At 43.8% G+C, this 22,839-nt stretch overlaps 1 protein-coding gene across 1 annotated transcript; it reads right to left on the bottom strand.

Annotated features, from left to right (window-relative positions):
* Positions 1-3,046: 3,046 nt before the first annotated feature.
* LOC103280499 (chelonianin) lies at positions 3,047-11,189 on the bottom strand. Its single transcript, XM_008119728.2, has 5 exons — positions 11,014-11,189; positions 10,016-10,177; positions 8,710-8,853; positions 5,497-5,637; positions 3,047-3,247 (listed from the first exon to the last, which is right to left on the bottom strand). Exons 1-5 carry the CDS (start codon positions 11,108-11,110, stop codon positions 3,243-3,245), a joined length of 549 nt encoding a protein of 182 aa, XP_008117935.1. The 5' UTR covers positions 11,111-11,189; the 3' UTR covers positions 3,047-3,242.
* Between the last annotated feature and the right edge of the window lie 11,650 nt (positions 11,190-22,839).

Raw genomic sequence — 22,839 nt, 5'->3', positions numbered from 1 at the left:
TAAGAGCTGCCCACATAGTCAGATCCTTTAGTATCGCTTCTGTGTCATTCCTTAGTGTCACTTCTAATATGAGATCAGGATTGGATTGTGCTGCAAGGAGGCAGAGTAGGTGTTGCTGGTGCCCAGGAGACCATCTAGTGGACCATCTCTTGAAAAGGCCCTGAAAGTACTCTTGAGTCAGAAATCTCCCAGACCTCCATGACATCTGGGCACATCTGAAGGGTTGGAGAAAGGAGGACTACCAAAGGCATGCCTATATTTCAACCAAGGTCTTATCTGGAATGAGCTCAGAGATGTCCAAGGGATATCTCTGTCTAGGTACTACTCACCATTCTCAGAGGCAGCAGGCATCAAGGCACAGAGGACAAGGAAAGTATGGAGGACTATGAGGCCAATTGAGGACTTCATGGTAAAGCAGGACTGAGAGAAATCCAACTCTGCGCACCTCCTTTATAGCCCCTTCCAGTGCAGGTTGGCATTTCTGCATTACTTCACAGACCATTAGAGACCCTAGGGCAATGAGGAAATAAAAACCCATTGGACCCATACAGACATTAAAAAGGGAACGTTCCATCCCAGTTCTACCTGCAAAGGTAGGCAGGAAGGGAGATATTTCCTCCTAGAATCAATTTCTCTTGTGATGGAATCTTTGGATGGCCACTAACACGGCTCAGCTTTGGCAGTGGGGCACCCTTCTTGAAGCACCCATGGTATTCTAGGTTTCCATTGAAACTTTCTCCTGAGTGTCATATTTCAGTGCAAGTGGTGGAAAGCGGGAGCAAGAGCCATGGATATGGTGCCACATCTCCTCCTTGCTCTGCCAATTAAATAGACCCATTTTCCTGCAAAAGGATCTTTATGGTTTGGAAGGAATAGAGATGGGTCCCCCAAGGAGCTTCTATGGCTGAGAGTGTGTGAAATAGAGCCTGGGGTTTCTGGGTGATCTCCCATCCAAGCACCGACCAGGGCTGACAGAATCTGATGCCTTTGGAGTATTTACACCAAGGACAGCTCTACTCTATCCATGCTCCTCATGTGCCATTTCTTGCCAGATTTTTTTAAAGCAATTGACCTTTTATTGCCTTGGTCTCCCTCCAAAGGAAAAAACTGAGACCAGGAAGTTTAAGTGGTGGATGCCATTGTAGTGATTTCAGCTAGAGTAATGGATAAAGAGTCTGTGCCCACTGAGCTTCCACTAAACCAGATCGGCCAGGAGCGAGAACAAAACACATCAAATTTGAATGCAAACAACAGAGATTTATTACAGTTTGGCCAAAAGGGATGCTAGTACAGAATCACCACTCTAAAATGAACCAGAATATCTTTACAGAGAAATACATGACATTTTAGGCATTAACAGCTATTCTGACTTCCTGTGCCTCCCCCGATTGACTGAGAAATGAGCCAGCTAGGATCCACACTGTGATTGGCCAGGGATTCCCTCTTGTCAGGGATTCCTCTTCTTCAGAAGAGGAAGGGGAGCAGGAAAGTGTTCATGAATCTGAGGGTGAGTTGGAATCTGAGGAGGAGACTTTGTTAGTACCCTCATTCCAGGAGAGGCGAAGGGAAACAGAGCAGAGACATCGTTCAGCTAAAATAGCTGCCAGAAATGCAGCTGAGTAATGAGGAACTGCCCTAGCAGCTGTGAGAGGACCCAGGGCTATAAAGCAGAACCAGGTGCAGCCAGCTCTTGCTGGTAACAAACTGACTCTAATGCCTTTGTTCTCCGTGTGCCTGCTCTGAGTCTGCATCTGAATTTGTTGCTGTTTCTTTGTCTGGCTTTCGTTTGCATTATTCCACTGAGTGTGCTGTACTTTATGTTTTGCTGAGGTAAAGCAGTTTTCATTTACTTACCACAGTGTCTTAAGGCTGTTATTAAAAAACAAAACAGGACACCTCTGCATCAACAGGCAAAAGGAGGGATTACCCATGGCAGGAAGAATAATGACTGAAAACTGGATGTTTTAAAGGTCCAGTCCATTACAGTGACATCCCCTTGAAGGGCATGAAAGCAAAGAGGATGATAACATAGATATGCAGATGATTCCTTGATTGACTTAATTGTCCTGTTCCGAAAAAGACAAAGGTGCAGAGCACAGAAGACAAAAGATGATAATGCCAGATATCCAGAGGCTTGGTTGTCCTTTCAAAAGGCTAATCTATTCATCTTTGTTTAGCCTTGCCTTCCATGGACACCATAAGTCTCTGGACACATCTGTCCCGCAAAACAATGCAAAACATAGGGACGCTAATGGGGCTGAGTGGCACTCTACCCGAGATGGAGGTCATGGCATGTGGGTGGCCTTGCAAATCAGGTAAGAGCAGGCAGCAGGTGGGAGCAGCTCCTCCTCTTCTTTCTTCCTAAAGACATCTTATGTAGACAGGAAACGCACAGAGACATCACTTTGAGAAGACCAAAAATTCTTGGAATGCAACTGGCAGTGGAACGACCTCACAGACAATATGGTAGTGCCATTTTTGTACGATCTGGTGTAGCAATCTCTGCAACCTCTCTCACAGAAGTGAACAACATTGAACTCTTATCTGTGGAACTCAATAGCTGAACTGTATCATCACTCTATAAACCACCCTGGGTTGATTTCTGTTTTACACCCCCGACCAATTGCCATAATAATCAAGCCCATTTTATTGTGGGAGAGTTCAATAGTCATAGCTTTGTCTATCAGGCATGGGCAAACTTTGGCCCTCCAGGTGTTTTGCACTTCAACTCCCACAATTCCTAACAGCTGGTAGTTGAAGTCCAAAACACCTGGAGGAAGGGCCAAAGTTGGCCCATGCCTGGTCTATATGGTAGCAGAGTTGGAATGGCCTCTAGATCCTACTTATAATATTCTCCAAACACCTATTGGGGATTCCCACTGGTTTCCCACATTTACATTCGAGAGAGGAGGGCTGGGAGCAGGAGGTCCAAAGAATGAGCCACATATGTGGCATTCCTTCCAGGACAAGAAGGAGACATTTGAGACCATCAGCGAGACAAGATCACCTCCTTCAGTCAGAAATAAATGAGTCCAGACTCTGGAACTTCAGAGGATTGTGCAATTTATTGTCAAGGGAATGAAGAGAGTTACGCAAGCAGAATTGGGATCCTCATCAATGGGGCAAGTGGGAATGCTGCAGAATGAGATTTAGTTTCTCTAGAAGCAAGAAGATATGGGCAGAGGAACTGTGGCCAGGCATCTCCGGTGGTGGCTATCCATAGATCCAAGCCTCTTTGGAGGTCAGCCTGTGAAAATAGAAGTAGTCAGAGGCATGAGGAAGAAGGGGGAGAAAGCCATAGAAGCACATAGTCAATGCTCAGTCATCCTTAGAGAGTTCTACTTTCCATGTTTGCAATATATATCTTCCACAAAGTGATGGAATCCTGTCGGTTTCAATGTGGTGGACTATTTCTCTAATATGGACATTTTTAGAGACTTTGGATCACTTCATAGTTATCCCATAAAACTTTCTTAAAACTATTTCATAGAATCATAGAATACTAGCGTTGGAAGAGACCACATGGGCCATCTAGTTCAATTCCACGCCATGCAACAAAAACACAATCAAAGCACCTGGACAGATGGTCATCCAGTCTATGTTTAAAACCTCTAAGGAAGGACCTTTAATCAAACAACAACAACAACAACAACAACCCTAGCCAACTCACATTTTGGTGCCTCAAATACTAGATCTGTTTCTGGGTATGTTTGACAACTGCGGATTCCAAAAAAGGCACCAATTTCCCCCTATCAGCTCTAGTTTGTGAAATACAAAGCTCATGCTATCTACCACTCTTCACTCTGCTCACCTGTTTAAAAAATCAGGATATTGTAATGTAGTGTTTAAATTAATATCATTTAAGCATGAAGGAAGCATATTAAACATTAAAAGAATCAGGGTTGTTGTATGTCTTTCGGGCTGTGTGGCCATGTTCCAGAAGCATTCTCTCCTGACGTTTCGCCCACATCTATGGCAGGCATCCAAGCCTTCGACAACACATTAAAAGAATCTTTTAATGCACAGATTTAGGATACAAACATTTCATTATAAATTCAACTATGTCTAAGTAACTAAAGCTGGTACAATGCAATTTGTGAATCAGTGCCCCAAATAGTCCCAGGAATTGGTTTAAAAAAACAAGATACCAAGAAATTGGGTTTTTTGGGATTAATAATAATAATAATAATAATAATAATAATAATAATAATAATAATAATAATAAAAGGTAAAGATTTCCCCTGACGTTAAGTCCAGTCGTGACCGACTCTGGGGGTTGGTGCTCATCTCCATTTCTAAGTCAAAGAGCCAGCATTGTTCATAGACACCTCCAAGGTCATGTGGCCAGCATGACTGCATGGAGTGCCGTAACTTTCCCGCCGGAGCGGTACCTATTGATCTACTCACATTTGCATGTTTTTGAACTGCTAGGTTGGCAGGAGCTGGGGCTAACAGCAGGTGCTCATTCCGCTCCTGGGATTTGAACCTGGGACTTTTGGTCTACAAATTCAGTAGCTCAGCGCTTTAACACACTGTGCTACCAGGGCCCCCAATAATAATAATAATAATAATAATAATAATAATAATAATAATAAACATCTATGGCTGTTGCTCCCACTTTTGACCACTGCAAAGGAAACCCAAGGATCAAGAAGGACATCCCACTGCTCTCGGTATAAGGAGAGGAAGTTCCGCTGGTGCAAGACTGAACACATAGAGCCCCCCAGAAATAACATTACTGTCAGGGGTCCCAAAAAAAGGCAGCTTTAGTTGAACCCAACCCCTGGATTTGCAGTCACAGAACCAAGCGATATCTGTAACATGCATGCTTTGCTGCGCCTCTCTGCTCTTCCCCTGCCTCTGTGCTTTTTTAATCAAGCACACTGGAACACTGTCCTTCAGTCAAGAGCCCTTCACGGTTCATTGTTTATTATTATTCCAAATTATTTACAGTTACTCACATTCAGATGGTCACAGTGGAAGACAAAGCTGAAGTACACAGTCAGATCTTTTATCACTTTGCCCTGCCTGCTTATCTCTGTGTTGACACCCCGAACATTACATCTGTCTCACTTGACCAGAAGTGTCACTCTGATTCAGCCTCTCTAGGCACTGAGTAATTCTAACCCCCTCAGTTCATGCTACTAATGAATGAATGAATTATGATGGCTTTAACTCGGTCCGGACTAAGGTTTACGTGCAAGGTTTATGTGGACGAATGGATTAAGTATTTTATTATACTGTTTTAAATGTCTTTATTGGATTGTTTTAAATTGATTATTTTAATTGCTATGTTTTATTTTTGTACTGTATACTGGCATCGAATTTGCCAGATTGTGAGCCGCCCTGAGTCCCTTCGGGTGAGAAGAGCGGCATATAAATGATGGAAATAAATAAATAAATAAATAAATAATACTAGCCACATGTTTTGGGAATGAATCTTCCTGGCACATAGCTCCATCAATCAATTAATAATCACAGGGGAAAGAGACTCACCAAAGACAGGGTCAAAGCAGTCTTTCGTGCATGCCCAGTCACAACACTTCTGGTACCCAAGGCAATCCTGGTCCGAGCTGCATCTAGCTATGCAAGTTGCTATTTTGCCTTTGGGTGGAACTGGACATTTCCCGGGCTTTTCTGGAAGAAAGGACAAACACAGAAACAGTGAGAATACTCCCATGTCTTCTCTTGTGCCTCCTAACAGTCCAAGGAATCCCAGCATTTCCTGAGCAGACAGCACAGCATTTCCCTTCCCAGAAGATTATCTTATGTCAAGGACACATAAGCTTTTGCAAGGTGAAAGCATTTCTACTTGGTAGAAATGGGGGCTGGACGAGGTGATCTATGGAGGTGCCTCTTGAGCATGCTTCAAAGAATAGAAAGCATACATTCACAGGGAGACAGAAGCGTATCTCTGGAAAGTGAGCTCAGAATCAGGAACAAAGACGTACTCATTCAGTTTAGGACGAGGAGGTATGCAGAAAGTAGACTATTTTAAAGATAAAGACATCAATTTGCATTCCAAATCAGGAAAACAGAGATGCACCAGAAATCTGGAAGACACAATATCGAAGTGAACAGACCCCATTTATGTAAAAATGTTCAAGCCTAATTTTTATGTTAATTCCTTGCTGCCTGGGATTTTTTTTCCTGATAAATATACACAGTGTAGTTTGGTGATGCTGTTTTTGCAGCCAATCATGGAAGTCTTGTGTAAAATACACAAAGTTATACATTCCTGTTCAAGTTTACATGCATTAGACAAAACTGGAATTTTGGGGAACCATTTTCCTGTTTATTTTCTCCATTCTGAAGAATGCCAAAACTAAAGGCTAGGAGTGGCTTCCTATAGTTGAAAGGGATTTTTAAAATTCAAAAGTGTATAGCAGTGGCATTTCCACTGCTGTTTTCATATTGTTTGCTATTTCTTGCAAAATGTTGCATATGTATGTGCATGTCTGGATATGGATATAGATATAGATATAGATATAGATGTGTGTGTGTGTGTGTGTATTTTGCAAGAAATTGCAATATTTACCCCAAGAAACAGAAAGAGTCACCCTGCAATACACACTAAGAGGGTTAGGATTTCTCATGAAGAGATAACATGAGAGGCATGACTGTACATTTTGGAGCATAGACTGGCTTCCAAGAGGGCTAAGAAAGGAAGGAAATAGTGGGATCCAGGCCAGGTAACAATCAGAATGTGCACCAAGTAGCCCATTTCTGCATTGTTTGCTCTACAATAATAAATAGTAGGTATAGGAGGGTTGAATGAAAAGTAATGCCTCCACCTTCATAACTCCTCAACAGATGGCAGTCCTGGTCTGCGGCAGGTACTGGCTTGTTCCATAGACTCTCCTCTACAGTTAGTTCCATTTGGCAGGAAGCCTTAGCATTGAACAGTTGTGTTGTTAAAGTGCGAAGTACGGAACCCTGCGCAGTCGGTCAATGCGACTTAAGAAACTTGAATTCTTGATAGCAGATATTCCCACCTCAACATCTTTAAACTTACTCACCCAACGACGCACAGGACTCACATCAACACAATCCCCATAAAAACAGCTTGCATTCTCTGAGGAATCTCCTTTGGGGTGACACCTTCTGCTGTCAAGAATTCAATGACTGCACGTTGCTTAAGTCTCATTGACTGACCGTCTGTGCAGGGTTCCATACTTCGCATTTTAACAACACAACCGTTCAATGCTAAGGCTTTCCTCCTAAGGGAACTGTAGAGGAGAGTCTACTGAACAAGCCAAGACCTGCCGCAGACCAGGACTGCCATCTGTTGAGGAGTTACGAAGGTGGAGGCATTACTTTTCATTCAAGTCTTGTATTTTTTGCAAAGCAACAGAGTGGTTAGAGATCTGATTTTAAGGTGCAAGCATACCAATGGCTCAGAGACAGAAACAGATCTTTATTGTAGGAACTTCATTCTAAGACAGGAAAGTTACTCGGGGAGCTAATCTAAGCCTTGGAAGGTTGGGAAAGGGCTCATGGGAAGAAAAAGTGGTCAAGAAGACCACTTCTACATCGCCATATTGTCCAATTTCTGATCTCAGATTATCTGCTTTGAACCGAACTATATGGCAGTGTAATGGTGCTCCATGCAGTCATGCCGGCCACATGACCTTGGAGGCGTCTACGGACAACGCCGGCTCTTCGGCTTAGAAATGGAGATGAGCACCAACCCCCAGAGTCAGACAGAACTTAACGAAAGGGGAAAACCTTTACCTTTACCTATATGGCAGATTCATATAATCCAGTTCAAAGCAGACAATCAGGGATCAGATACGGGATTATATGGCAGTATGGATGAAATGTCAGTTTATATCACCGAGGGAAAAGGATAAGTAGACTAAAGAAGGGAGGATGCTTCAAACTACCGACTATTGCTGCTGCCCACTGTGAGGTACTTTTTACTCTTCAGTGCTAAGCATTGCTGCATTTCCAACAAGCATGGCTGGCTGCACATTTTGGCACACAGACCGTCTCCTAGGAAAGCTGAGGACTGATTTTGAAAACAGAAAGCAATACTGTGTTTCCCTGAAAATAAGACAGTGTCTTATATTATTTTTTGCTCCCAAAGATGTGCTAGGTCTTATTTTTAGGGGATGTCTTATTTTTCCATGAAGAATTCACATTTATTGTTGAACAAAAAAATGGACATTTATTATATACTGTACAGTAGTTGTCATTGCAAACCAACATAACCAAACCAGACAAACTATGACTTCTGTCAAGAATGTCTTGTTACTACTGTATAAAAATAAATAATATAACATTTTAATATATTATTACCATTATTTCCATGTACAACTGGTATGTACATTTACCGATCCTGCAAGTTCTGGTGTTTTGTTTGGCGGGCGCCGGGCATGCTTCCAAACAAAACCTTTGCTAGGTCTTACTTTCAGGGGAGGCCTTATATTTAGCAATTTAGCAAAACCTCTGCTAGGTCTTATTTTTTGGGGATGTCTTATTTTCAGGGAAACAGGGTAGTAGAATCCAGGCCAGTTAAGGTCAGAATGGGCACCAAGTAACCAATCAAGTGATCAGAAAACACTGTCCAAGAAGATGAGAAGGCAACTAGGCAGCTGCTCAAGAGGGGGAGTGCCACCCAGTTTTTTGGGGCAGAGGTGACATTGGGCAAAGGGCTCCCCAAATCCCACTCCCATGCCAAGTGCAACCAGGTTCAGGCCCCCTTACCAAGCACTGGATCCAAGCAGGCATTACCGCACTCAATTGTGCAGCACTTCTTCTTGCCGGGGCATTGTCTGTCACTCGAGCAGGGGAAGAAACAAGGATCGAGTTCTCCGGGTGGAGTTGTTGCAGGGCACACTCCTGGTTTCTCTGGGAAGTCAGATGGAGATGTGTCAGAGGCTCAGAAACGAGTCAACTGGAAAGTCATGATCACAGTTCTGGAAGCGGGATCTCATGGCAGCCTTCTACTAGGACAAGGGGAGAAATGCTAACACCCCCCCCCCCCTGCAACGTTTTGGTAGCACCTGAGTTTTTGAGAAGCACAATAGAATAGTATAACTTTATTGTCATTGTACTTTGTACAACAAAATTAAATGCTTTCCCCAGCACACCACAAAAAACACCCCTGTCCCCCCACACTCCCACCACCACCACCACACAGCCCCCAATGCCACATCATTGCAAAACCATGGAGTTCAACATAACCACAGATCTAGGATGAAACTTGTCTCTCGGTCTCTTTGTCCTTGCCTTTATCATCCTGTACCGTCTTCCAGATGGCAATAATTCAAAAAAAGAAAATGCCGAATGAGATGGATCACCAAGAATGCTCTGAGCTGTCTTAAGGCTGAGGGACTTATAAGGTTCTTTCAAAGAGGGGAGAAAGAAGGCAACTCATAATTATCTGTGTAGTAATGGTGACCCTTTGGAGTGCCAATTAGGTGGAACAATTCTGCAGTTCAAGAGAGGATCGAGAAGGGCAGAATCACCTTCAACATCCAAGGCCGTTATTGGGTGCCTTCAGATGCTTCTAGAGTAGGTGCCAAATGTCTTGGCCTGAACATTTTCTTGAAAAGAATGTGGAAGTCAGAGAGCAGGTCCTCTATTCCCAGCTGGGCAACAACAACCAAGCTGTGGCCATGGCATTGACCACTCCTGTTACCTAGCTAGTTCAACAGCATTTGCTGTTGGTCCCTATGAGCTTGGCCCAGGATCCAATGGTGTCTTCTGCTCTGTATGTTTGAACTGAGAGCAGATACCTCTCCTTGTCCCCTGCAGTAGAATTCCTTTTCCTCTCAATGGGACTTGAGTGGACAGTCCTTGGAGCAGAGAATGGTCCCATGAGGTCATAGGGCCATCTTCCCCAACTTCCGTTTCTTAAAAAGGCATGTCCCCCTCCTTGAATTAGCAGAGGTTTCAAATCCATGGCTGAGCATTTATCTACTCACACAATGGTATTTACTCCAACAAACCCAAAAGGAGCCCTTCCTGGTCTTTGAAAGATGATTGCCTTCTGTCCCCTACTACCTACCTGAGCAGGCCTGGAGACACTCCTTCTCGGTCCCAAATCTGTTCTCATTTCCACCACATCCACCATAAATGAATTTCTCACACTTTCCTGATTTTGGGTTGAAGAAGAAACTAGGAATGTAGGCTTCACATTTGCCTTGTTTAGGAGGAAGGAGGCAGATATCTAGAAGAAGGAAGGAGAAACTCTTTATGTAATTTACTATTAAACTTGTACAGGCTGGATTAAATCGGTTTGGCTTGAAGGCTTTATCAGGGAATCATCGCCCTGACCGATTGATGAGTCAGTTCTCACCTTCTGCTCATCAGTCAGACCACTCAGGCTGTGGCGAAAGTAGCACTGACAAACGACACCTCAGTCGTTAATTATCTGCTGATCCCAGCGGTTCTAAGCCTTTATTTACAAGTTATTTACAACACTAAATACCATCACTCTCTGGACACATGTTGTCTCGGCAAGGACAAAACATGGTGCATCCTCTCGGCTTGCCAAGTCCATTATCAATGCAAGCAGGCACCTCCTTGCATTCCACAGTTCATGACAAATGTTCCGTCCATGTAGTTGAAACGGAAGTCTTGACCCATTGGCCCTCAATCAGGGCTGGCTGTAGTTAACTCCTAGACTGCTGGAATGCAATCTTAAGGATAACACTTGGACCACAGTCACTGTTGGTCCCTGACAAAGAAGTCCCCAACCATTGCACCCCCCCCCCCCAGAACTCAACCATCTCCTGGGTTAAATGGAAGAAAAACCTCTTTTTCCTATCTTCCATCCTAGTCTTTGGTTTCTCCTGAAGGAAAACACTTTCATGCATTGACTGCTCTAGCATGAAATTCTTCTCCAGAAGAAATGATGCAAAGAAGCAGGCAAAAGCTAGAGCAGGAGAAGAAGCAGAGCAGCCTCTTGGTAGGACCCCATGCCCCTGTCCATTTCTCCAACCAAGTCCAGCTGACCAGATGTGTCCATCCCTCCCTGGACCTTGTTTGAGTTTGCCAACTCACCTCTCTTCTTGTTAGCATAAGACAAACCAGCCCAGAAGAGAAGAAGACCCAGGAGGAGAAGCCTGGACCCCATAGTGCCCTTTTGGGAAGCAAGCATTGCCCTTGGGTCGGACAGGGATTTTATAAACCCAGCAGAGAGGGAAGCTGGTCAAGCTGGATTTCCCAATGGAAGAGGCTTCCTCTTGACACAAGACTCTCAGGTATCAGTTGGGCTCCAGGAAATGAATTGCAAACTCCTTGCCCAACTCTGCCTGCAGATTCCTTAAGTGCTCAGCTGGGGATTGTGCAACACACACAAACAAACAAAACTTTATTTATATACCGCTCTATCTCTGATAAGGACTCAGAGCGGTTTACACATAGTAAAAACATTCAATACATATGCATCATACAAAATACAAGAAATCAATATAACAACAATTAGCAAACATGTTTAAAATTCCAACATTTTAAAACAATGTAATACCTAATAAGAGCAATTGCAGATAGCTCCATTGTGAAATAGCCATTCTGCGTTTTCTAAGAAACATGTAAGAGAGAGAAACAAAAGGAGTCACGTCAGCAAGAGCCACCAAAAAGGTACAGTGTAAATACAGAACAGAACACCACAATAGAGCTAAAGTCTGAAAGGAGTCTGCTAGAAGTTCAAAAATAATGCAGCTAGGCACCTTGCCAGGGAATTAGTCCTCCAAGATTTGCTCCTTTGCTGGATTAAAAAGAAGGGCAAAAGAAAGAGAAAATGGTTGTATTGGGAGCCTCTCCTCTTTCTTCTCCACTATTTGAAGGGTTGGCACCACTCAATCGCTGACTTGTCAGAATGGATGGAAAAGCATCTTCATACACATATTCAGTAGGCTTGTGCATTTTGGGTGAATTGCTATCCTTTTCTGATTCCGGACGCCCCCATGCCCATTTTCCAGCGACTCCTGAATGGGCCACCATAGCATAATGGGTTAAACCCTTGTGCCGTCTGAACTGCTGACCTGAAGGTCAGTGGTTTGAATCTGCAAGACAGGGTGAGCTCCCATCTGTCAGCCCTAGCGTCTCATGCAGGGACATGAAAGAAGCCTCCCAGAGGATGGTAAAAAGCATCAGTATTAAAATACCATGCTTTCTGGATCCTTTACCTTCTGTTGTAAAGGAAGAGACCAAGTTTAATGTTTCTACTCTAGAAAAGAGGCAGGTGCATGTGCTAGCACCAACTGCATGCCACACAGCTTTCAAGGCATTTTAAGGAGGTCCAGGGAAGAAGAGCAATGACCTGGAGCTCAGTGAAGCTATCCTCCCTGGACTACCTTTAAAATCCCCTCTGTTTTCTCTCCTGAGCTTACAATCTCCTTTCTGCTTGGGGTTTTGCTTCCTTAAAGCTGTTTCTATTTTCCACTCTAGAGGAGAGCAAGGCTTCTGTTTTTGTTTGCTGGGATTACTATTATTAGTAATAATCTTTTAGAAGTATTTCCTGAAGGAGAGGAAGGGAAGGAGGAAAAGAAGCTAAAAGGGTGAAAGCCCCCAAATGCGCATACGCAACTGCATCCACCATCCCTTAAGTCGGATTACAGGGAGAGGTCAACTCCCCTGTTTAAGGAGCTCCACTGGCTACCTATTACTTTCTAGTCCTAATTCAAGGTGCAGGTTCTTACCTATAAAACCCTAAATGGTTTGGGACCCGCCTACCTTCGCGACCGTATCTCCCCCTATGAACCTGCACGATCTCTTCGTTCATCCGGAGAGGCCCTTCTCTCGCTCCCGCCACCATTGCAGGCTCAGTTGGTGGGGATGAGGGAGTGGGCCTTTTCAGTCGTTGCCTCCAGGATCTGGAACTCCTTCCCGGGGAAGATCAGGCAGGCACCCACCCTTGCTTACTTTAAAAAGAAGCTTAAAATTTGGTTTTTTCGCTGCGCATTTGAATAATTGAGTCCCCATGTCCAAAAGTCAGATCAATACACCTTCTTTCGCACAGGTCCCTTTTCTCATAACAAATTGGCCATCCATCTCCCATCCCTTTGGTCCAGGAATGTTTACACTTTGTCCTTTGACCCAAAGCACTTTAGAACTATATTATTGCACCTTAGTTTAGGTGGCCATCCCCTCCACCAACCTGGTGGCCCATTTTATTTTATTTTATTTTTAACTGATTTTATTTTTAACTGATTTATATGTTAAGCGAGTTTTTATGATTTATTGTATTGTTTTGGTTAAGGTAACTGTTTTGTATAACTGCTGATTTTACTGTGTTTGTATTGCAATGTATTTTAACTGATCTACTGTTTTGTATTTTTGGGCTTCTGACCCGTGTAGCTGCCCCGAGTCCCTGCCAGGAGATGGTGGTAGGGTAGAAAAAATAAAGTTACTTACTTACTTATTCAACTCCCAGTCAGTTCCACTAAATAAAAAGAATCAGGAAAATAAAGGAAAATCAAAAAGATTAAACTGTGATGCCGAATAGGGGAGGAGGAGCTGTGATCGGCTGCCCCATGGTCCCTTTTCAGATGGGAATCCATAACGGTTGACCTCTTGTTGTTTTCAGCATCTGAACAAAATGGATAATCTGAATGGCCGAAGAGACCTGCTAAAAATGGATTATGCACATGTCTAATATTCAGTTCCCCAAAGAGGAGCCCCGATCTTGGCTGACTGTTCTTTGGTGGTCTCTATTTGGTCCAGGACAGAAGAGATCAAGACCAGTCAAATCACAGCATCATGGGCTGGAAGTCAGGAAAAGAAGGACAAGGTGTTCTCCCTCATCTTTCCCCAAATGGATGAGGCTGAGATTGTTGCTTCAGAGAGGAAGCTCCAGCTCTCAATGAGCCAAGAGCAGATCTTACATGTTTGGGGGCCATTGCCAAATATGCTGCATAACAGCCGAGCAAGTGAGGAAATACTTGGAAACAGGGTTTCCTCACCTGAATTTCAACAAGGACAAATGTCAGATACTGTACTTAGGTAGAACAATTGAAAAGTAAAGGTACAGAATGGGTGATGCCTGGCTCAACAACAGCCCATGTGAAAAAGACCTTGGAGTCTTTGTGGACAAAAAGTTGAAGATGAGCAAACAATGTGAGGCTGCAGCTATAAAAGCCAATGGGATTTTGGGCTGCACCAAAAGGAGTGTCTAGATCGAGAGAAGTCATTGTGCCTTTCTGTTCTGCTTTGGTTAGACCTCACCTGGAATACTGTGCTTTATTGTTTGTATAAGATCTTCCTGTTGGCGAATCTGAGCTGTTAGGCTCAAAAATAACCCTCAGTTAGGGAAATTCCACAAAAATGTAGCAGAGTATAGCAGAGTACTTCTGAGAGTGCCTTGGACCGCAAGAAGATCCAACCAGTCCATCCTCCAGGAAATAATGCCCGATTGCTCACTGGAGGGAAGGATATTAAAGACAAAGATGAAGTCCTTTGGCCACATCATGAGGAGACAGGAAAGCTTGGAGAAGAGAATGATGCTGGGGAAAATGGAAGGAAAAAGGAAGAGAGATCGACCAAGGGCGAGATGGATGGATGGGATCCTTGAAGGGACTGGCTTGATCTTGAAAGAGCTGGGAGTGGCCACGGCCGACAGGAAACTCTGGCGTGGACTGGTCCACGAGGTCACCAAGAATTTGAAGCAACTGAATGAAAAAAGAAGAAAATAGCAAAGTACCAGGATTAAACTCCATAACCAGCAGAAATTTATGTGTGGTGAGCAGGAAAAATCTTCTAATCTTTAGGATGACTTAGGATTTTTTTTTCCGTCTCAGGAGCAACCGGAGTTGCTTCTGGAGTGAGAGAATTGGCCGTCTGCAAGGACGTTGCCCAGGGGACGCCCAGATGTTTTGATGTTTTACCATCCTTGTGGGAGGCTTCTCTCATATCCCCGCATGGAGCTGGAGCTGATAGAGGGAGCTCATCCACACTCTCCCCGGATGGGATTTGAACCTGGCAGCCTTCAGGTCAACAACCCAACCTTCAAGTCACAAGGCTTTTATCCCCTAGGCCACTGGAGGCAAGGATGGTAGAGTCAGAACTTTAGGTTCCAAAACATTTATTGATAGAAAAGTCTTGAAGCGAACTAGCTTGCTAAATCTCATCGTCTAAAGAAGGTAAAAGGTACAAAAGTCCATGTAGGTACATTTTTCCTACAATGCGTCCTCACTGGGAGAAAGAAAGGAAGGAAGGAAGGAAGGAAGGAAGGAAGGAAGGAAGGAAGGAAGGAAGGAAGGAAGGAAGGAAGGCAGGCTAACATGGTGGAGACTGCATGGCCTTCCTGGGGCAGTTTAAACTTAACCGGAAGTTCCCTCACAGGATTCCATTACTACGTCATCAAAGGGAAAGGAGACAGTTCCCTTTCCCTATAATTAATTGGATGTCTGTTCCCACCCAACAGTCAAGAAATGCTTGCACTTTGTCCTTTCGCCCCGAAGCACTTTATAACTATACTATTGCACTTTAGTTCAAATGGCCCCTGGACACTATCACCCTCCACCAACCTGATGGTCCATCTTATTTTACTTTATTTTTACTCATTTTATGCTTCAAATGAGTTTTTATGGTTAATGTATTGTTTTGCATAATGTCGATTTTACTGTGTTTTTAAACATTGTAATATGTTTTAATTGTTGTACTCTGTTTATTGTTTTCGGACCTTTGTTCCGTGTTAGCCGCCCCGAGATCCTGCCGGGAGATGATGGCGGGATAGAAAAATAAAGTTACTTACTGTATATACTCGAGTATAAGCCGACCCGAATATAAGCTGGGGCACCCAGCAAAAACTGGGAAAACTTATTGACTCGAGTATAAGACGAGGGTGGGAAATGCAGCAGCTATGGGTCAATTTCAAAATTAAAAATAGATATTAATAACATTGCATTATTTGAGGCATCAGTAGGTTAAATGTTTTTGAATATATAAAACTGTCATTTAAGATCATAATAATAATAATAAGACTTTAATAAGAATACCTATATACGCAAGTATAAGCCGACCTGAATAGAAGCCAGCCAGGACCCTCACTCAAGTATAAGCCAAGGGGAGCTTTTTCAGCTAGGCTTATACTCGAGTATATACAGTACTTACTTACTTACAGGAAACATGCATAGGCATGTGAGGAAAGGAATCCCTTAGCTTAGCCCTGTTTCTAGTCTGGCTACTCATTGAGGACTAGAAACTTGATGACACAAAAACTTGTGCAGTCCAGGGATGAAACCCAACACTTCCTTATTCCAACTTTCAATTTTCCAAATTCTGTTAGGGAAGTGTGTGTGTGCTTGGGAGAGGTGTGAGTTTGAAAGGACATTTATTATTGCTGCTACTAAGGTAAAGGTAAAGGTTTCCCCTTATGTTAAGTCCAGCCATGTCTTACTCTGGGGGTTGGTGCTCATTTCCATTTCTAAGCTGAAGAGCCGCCGTTGTCCATAGACACCTACAAGGGCATGTGGCCAGCACGACTGCATGGAGCACTGTTACCTTCCCGCCGGAGCTGTACCTATTAATCTACTCACATTTGCATGTTTTCGAACTGCTAGGTTGGCAGGAGCTGGAGCTAACAGCTGGTGCTCAAGCCGCTCCCGGGACTTGAACCTGGGACCTTTTGGTCCGCAAGTTCAGTAGCTCAGTGCTTTTCGCACTTCGCCACCGGGGCTGCTACTACTAGAATTTTATTCTTTATACTTTTGTTGCTTTTGACTGAGTGAGTGTGGGATAGGTTAGGGAAGGGAGAGACCCACCTGGAACCCGGTCACTGGAAAGAGGAGCAGAACTGGGCCAGAGCCAAAACGGAAACCCCCACCACCGTTCCACCCATAAGGAGGCCACGTGAAGCCCCTCTAGACGTGAGATGCTGCAATCTGAGCCCCATAGGGACAGACAGGTGGGAATCCAAGGAGGAAGAGGGGATTTCAGGACAAAAACAAGATCAGGTTTGCTCCAATGAGCCACGTTCAAAAGAGGACTATCATCCAAAAATGAGTCCGGACTCTTGAGGTTCAGGGGATTGTTGCATTTATTCTCAAAAGAATGAGGGGTGCTTTCATGGAGCAGGAGAGATGGGCAGAAGACCTCCAACCAGACTTCTCTGGTGGTTGCTATCCATGGATCCAGGCCTCCTTTAAGTTCACTCTGTGAAAAGAAGAGGGAATCAGAGGTACAACAAAAGACCGTATATACTCGAGTATAAGCCGACCCGAATATAAGCCGAGGCACCTAATTTTACCACAAAAAAACCAGGAAAACATCGACTCCAGTATAAGCCGAGGGTGGTAAATTTCAGAAATAAAAATAGATACCAATAAAATTACATTAATTGAGGCATCCGTAGGTTAAGTGTTTTTGAATATTTACATCAAGCTCAAATTTAAGATAAGACTGTCCAACTCTGATCAAATCATTATTCTCATCTTCTTCAATGTAAATGTGCTTATGTATCTTTTAATAATAATAATAGAGTAAAATAATAAATGCAATAATAATAATAATAAGATCAGAGTGAAATAATAAATGTAATAATAATAATAATAATAATAATAATAATAATAATAATAATAATAATAATAGAGTAAAATAAATGTAATAGTAGCAAAAATAATAGAGAAAAATAATAAATGTACCATATATGGTATTCTCGAGTATAAGCTGACCCAATTATAAGCCAACCAGGACCCTCACCCGAGTATAAGCCGAAGGAGGCTTTTTCAGTCTTAAAAAGAGGGCTGAAAAACTAGGCTTATACTCGAGTATATACAGTAAGCTGGAGATACATGATGTTTGCTATTACTATCTTCCCAAATGTGATGGAAACATATTTTTTTCATGCCCAGACTTTTCTTCAGCTCTTATCTCCACCCTCCCCTTGCTCCTTGGTCTTAATTTGGTTCCAGCTTTCTTTTTCCAGGGCTGAAACCTGTGAAACAATATGAAAGAGGTCAGAACATGTGTAGAATGCTCTCCTGCCAGGGAAGAACACAGACATTTCTTACTCATCAGGGAAACTGAATGTTCCCTGCCAATGGCTCTGTCCCAGTCATGATGGCCAAAGGGACTTAGGAGCCAAACGCTCCAGAAACCAGTTTGGCACCTTCTGTAGCCACCTCCCCATTGATCTAAGAGACTGGTTTACTGATGTTTTGGCTCATCATGTTGACCGCATGCTCCTTGTTCTCCTGCCTCCATTGCAGGAGATTCCCAGAAGCTGCCTGGAGAATTAAGGATCCCTGGATGGGCTCTGGAGTTGATTCCACCATTTATCCCATCACAACCATAAACTCAGACCCCCGTGGGAAAACATCAGGATCCCTGTGCTTGGCAGCATAAAGACGGGTAGTGGCACCATCTCCATGGCAGTTGCTCACACTTTTCACCACTTGACCCCTGCATCTGCCCTCATGTGATCCCGAAGGAGATGGCTGCAAGGAAAACCCAGAAGCCCAAAGGTCAGAGTGCCCCATTGTGGAGGTTGAGAGGTCTTGGAAGGGCAACAAGGCTTAGCACCAAAGAGACAAAAATACCTGAGCAATAGTCATAGGATTAGATAGTTGCAGTAACCCAAAGTGTCCTCCCTCTATGTCTACCTCTGTTGACCCCTCTGTGATGGGAACACATCCTCTAAGGCAGTGGTTCTCAACCTGCAGCATTTTTCAGAATGAAGCAGAGAGTGTTTGATGATTGGGACATCCATAGAGATACCAAGGTGCTTGTTTACAAAGCTTTTGTCCTCCCAACCCTGCTTTATGCCTGCGAAATGTGGACGGTTTACAACGTCACACTAAACTCCTAGAGTGTTTCCATCAGCGTTGCCTCAGAAAAAATCCTGCAAATCTCTTGGGAAGACAGGCGGACAAATGTCAGCGTGCTTGAGGAAGCAAAGACCACCAGCATTGAAGCCATGCTCCTACGCCATCAACTCCACTGGACTGGCCACGTTGTCCAAATGCCCAATCACCTTCTCCCAAAGTAGTTGCTCTACTCCGAACTCAAGAACGGGAAACGTAATGTTGGTGGGCAGGAAAAGAGATTGAAAGATGGGCTCAAAGCCAACCTTAAAAACTGTGGCATAGACACTGAGAACTGGGAAGCCCTGGCCCTTGAGCACTTTAATTGGAGGTCAGCTATGACCAGCAGTGCTGAGGAGTTTGAAGAGGCACGAATGGAGGGCTTAAGGGAGAAACGTGCCAAGAGGAAGGCCAGTCAAGCCAACCCTGACCGGGACCGCCTTCCACCTGGAAACCAATGTCCTCACTGCGGAAAGGAGAACATGCGGATCAAGAATAGGTCTCTTCAGCCACCTAAGAACCCATCTTCAAGACTCCATGACTAGAAATCCATCATCCTCAAACTACGAGGGATCGCCTAAGAAGAAGAAGGTTCTCAACCTAGTGTTCCCAGATGTTTTTGGCCTTCAACTCCCATAAATATTAACAGCTGGTAAACTGACTGGGATTGATTGGAGTTGTAGACCAAAAACATCTGGGGACACCAGGTTGAGAATCAGTTCTCTAAGGAATGATTCTCTTCATCTTTCCATCTATTCTCTTTCTGGTCTTCCCTAGAATGGAGCAAGATGAGACCAACAACCTGAGCAACTTTAAAATAGGAAAGATAGGAATGGTGTCCCTGGAATAACGCTTTTATATGTCTTCTTCTAGACACTGGAATCCTTGCTCCTTAACCATCTCCTGATCCAAGGCTAGACACAGGGCCCTTCCAGCACCTGGGAATGGGACTAACCCTTGGCAGGATTAAGGCAGGCTTTCATGCAACCCCACTCGCAGCACTTCTTGCTCCCAGCACAGTCATCGTCTGACTTGCAAAATTCTGTACAACCTCTATCTTCCTCTGGAGGAAGATTTGGACATTTTCCAGGGTTTTCTGGAAGACAGAACAAACAGAAAAGCTGTGAGACAAACCAGGCAGCTGCCCTTGGGTTAGACAAAGGAGACTTAACCATTGCAGGCAAGTATTTGAGTGCAGGTTTTATCTAGAGAGCTTTTCTCACTCAGACATTAGAGGCAGGAAACCTTTGAGGGGCATCTCTGTCCAGGTATCGCTCACCTTTCCCAGAGGCATCAGGCATCAAGGCACAGAAGGACAGGAGCGCAAAGAGGAGGACACCTGAGGACTTCATGGTGAAGCAGGACTGAGTGAGTGATTCTCCAGCTCTGCCCTCCTCCTTTATATCATCTTCCAAGAGAGTTGGGCAGCCTCATCCCTGGAAGTTCTGCAGGGAACAAAGCACAAAGTCTGCCTTGTGAAATGACCTTTATGGCTCAAAAACACTGACGGGATAATTAGCATATGTCAGCAGGAGCCATGATGTCCTGCCCAAAAAGCAGCAGGAGGAAGCAGATGTTTTGACCAAGAATTGGGGAGGACGAAGACTTCCAGAAAAGAACCAGTGCAATGGTGGAATACGGCAATGTAAATACGGCAATGTAAATAGGCCGTATTTACGGCAATGTAAATAGGAGCAGGACCAGACCCAGGACTGATGGGAATCCAGAACCTAAACTGAATCCTCAACAAGAGACAAATGGAGGCACCAAATGGGCCATGGCTTCTTTAATGGTGAGGAAAAAGTCTTGCACAAGTGTTGCTCCAGAAAAGAGCAGATGTAATAGAAACACCTGTGTTCCTACTGAATGTTTTGCCTAATTAATATATTATTAATATATTAATTAGGTAAAACATTCAGTAAACTTTCATTCGGGCTGTGGCGCAGCTGGCTAGTAACCAGCTGCAATAAATCACTACTGAATGAGAGGTCATGAGTTCGAAGCCCGGGTCGGGTTAAGCCCTCGACCATTAAATAGCCAAGCTTGCTGTTGACCTATGCAGCCCCGAAAGACAGTTGCGTCTATCAATTAGGGAAATTTAGGTACGCTTTATGCAGGAGGCTAATTTAACTAATTTACAACATCGTAAAACTGACAGCAAAACACGAGGAAAGGAATGCGGAAGTACAGCCACTAGTGGACAGTGAAGCAACAGCTCCCCCTGCGGTTGGAATCGTGAAGCTGGAAAAAAAATGTTAAATGCCTCTGTGTCTGTCTATATATGTTGTTTGTCTGTTGGCATTGAATGTTTGCCATATATGTGTGCATTGTAATCCGCCCTGAGTCCCCTTCAGGGTGAGAAAGAAGGGCGGAATATAAATACTGTAAATAAATAAATTATATTAATTTATAAATATATAAATAATTATATATATATATTATCCCACTCCCACGCTCTGCCCCTCCCCTTGGGTCTTAGAATCATAGAATCATAGTAGAGTTGGAAGAGACCTCATGGGCCATCTAGTCCAACCCTCCGCTAAGAAGCAGGAAAATCGCATTCAAAGCACCCCCGACAGATGGCCATCCAGCCTCTGCTTAAAAGCCTCCAAAGAAGGAGCCTCCACCACAGTCTGGGGCAGAGAGTTCCACTGCTGAACAGCCTTTCTCACAGTGAGGAAGTTCTTCCTGAGGTTCAGGTGGAATCTCCTCTCTTTCCTGTAGTTTGAAGCCATTGTTCCATTGCGTCTTAGTCTGCAGGGCAGCAGAAAACAAGCTTTCTCCCTCCTCCCTATGACTTCCTCTCCATATTTATACATGGCTATCATGTCTCCTCTCAGCCTTCTCTTCTGGAGGCTAAACATGCCCAGCTCTTTAAAATTAAGGGTCTTAATTTTATTTTCCCACTCCACATCTTAATATATCCTCTAAATGATTCCTAACTGGATCCTACATGCTCTTAATTATTATAACATTTTCTGCTTTGTCTATATTGTTCAATTTGCAATTTGTTATTGCAATTTGTTATTTCCACATTTAACATATTATTTACTGTATAATTATACCAATGTGTCAGAGTCCACCGAGAAGGCCCTCTCCCTCATCCCCACCAACCGTGCTTGGGATGGTGGATGGAGCGAGAGGATGGCCTCACCGGAGGATCTAAGAGTCCGCCCTGGTACGTAGGGGGAGATGCAATCGCAGGGATAGGTTCGGGGCCCGAACCATTTTTACAGGTCATAACCTGCACCAAGGATTCTGCATGAGTTTGTTGGGTAATTGTTATTCAAGTACGTTTATGTTTAGGTAAAGGTAAAGGTTTTCCTTTGACATTAAGTCTAGTTGGGTCTGACTCTGGGGGTTGGTGCTCATCTCCATTTCTAAGCCGAAGAGCCGGCGTTGTCCATAGATGCCTCCTAGGTCATGTGGCCACTGGCATGACTGCATGGAGCGCCATTTATGTTGATGTACATATTATTGGTTTTTTTGCATGCAAGGTTGCTGCATCTGTAAAGTATTGTGGATTGTTCTTCTGATTCGGATGGAGAAGGAGTACAGGTGGTTAAAGAGGCAGCACTTGGGGATTTGGGGTTAACTGGTGAGGAAGAAGAGGAAGGAGGAGAGATGGCAGATATGGCAGAGATCCCTACTGTCAGGACCCAGGCTGCAGAGCACCAATAACCATACACAGAGGCCAGATTCTATCTAATATCTTTATTAAAGAATTATATAAAGTCAATAAAAACAAGTGTAGAATATAGTCCAGAAATAGACCCTTCAGGAAAGGTCAAATATAGTCCAGGGAAGCAATGTCCAATATATGATATTAAAGTCCAAAGTTATAATCCACTTCACCGAAACACACACTATTTAGCAAGCAATAGTGTGGGGAACTGTCCTTAGTCTTTGAGGCTCAAGGTAAAATCCGAAGGAGGGAAAAACAAGGCTGGGATCCGAGAGGCAGGGTCCGTAGTTTAAAACGCAAGGCAAGGCAAGACTTGAGACTTGGCAAGGTCCAACTTGAAACAAGACAATCGTGGAACAAGAACTGAGTCCATAGAAATCCGTGGAACAAGGCAGGGCT

Source organism: Anolis carolinensis, chromosome 4 (assembly GCF_035594765.1).
Source record: "Anolis carolinensis isolate JA03-04 chromosome 4, rAnoCar3.1.pri, whole genome shotgun sequence".
Lineage (NCBI taxonomy): Eukaryota > Metazoa > Chordata > Lepidosauria > Squamata > Dactyloidae > Anolis > Anolis carolinensis.
The sequence above is the reverse complement of the archived record's forward strand: the minus strand, read 5'-3'. Positions and strand labels throughout refer to the sequence as shown.

What these genes read in the sequence shown, in the direction of transcription:
- LOC103280499 (XM_008119728.2), bottom strand. Translation starts at nt 11,110, where the DNA reads ATGCTTGCTTCCCAAAAGGGCACTATGGGGTCCAGGCTTCTCCTCCTG. An exon ending in GTGTCTCCAGGCCTGCTCAG is followed by an intron (nt 8,854 to 10,015) that starts GTAGGTAGTAGG and finishes CTGACTTCCCAG; the next exon opens with AGAAACCAGGAGTGTGCCCT. An exon ending in CTGCTTGGATCCAGTGCTTG is followed by an intron (nt 5,638 to 8,709) that starts GTAAGGGGGCCT and finishes CCTTTCTTCCAG; the next exon opens with AAAAGCCCGGGAAATGTCCA.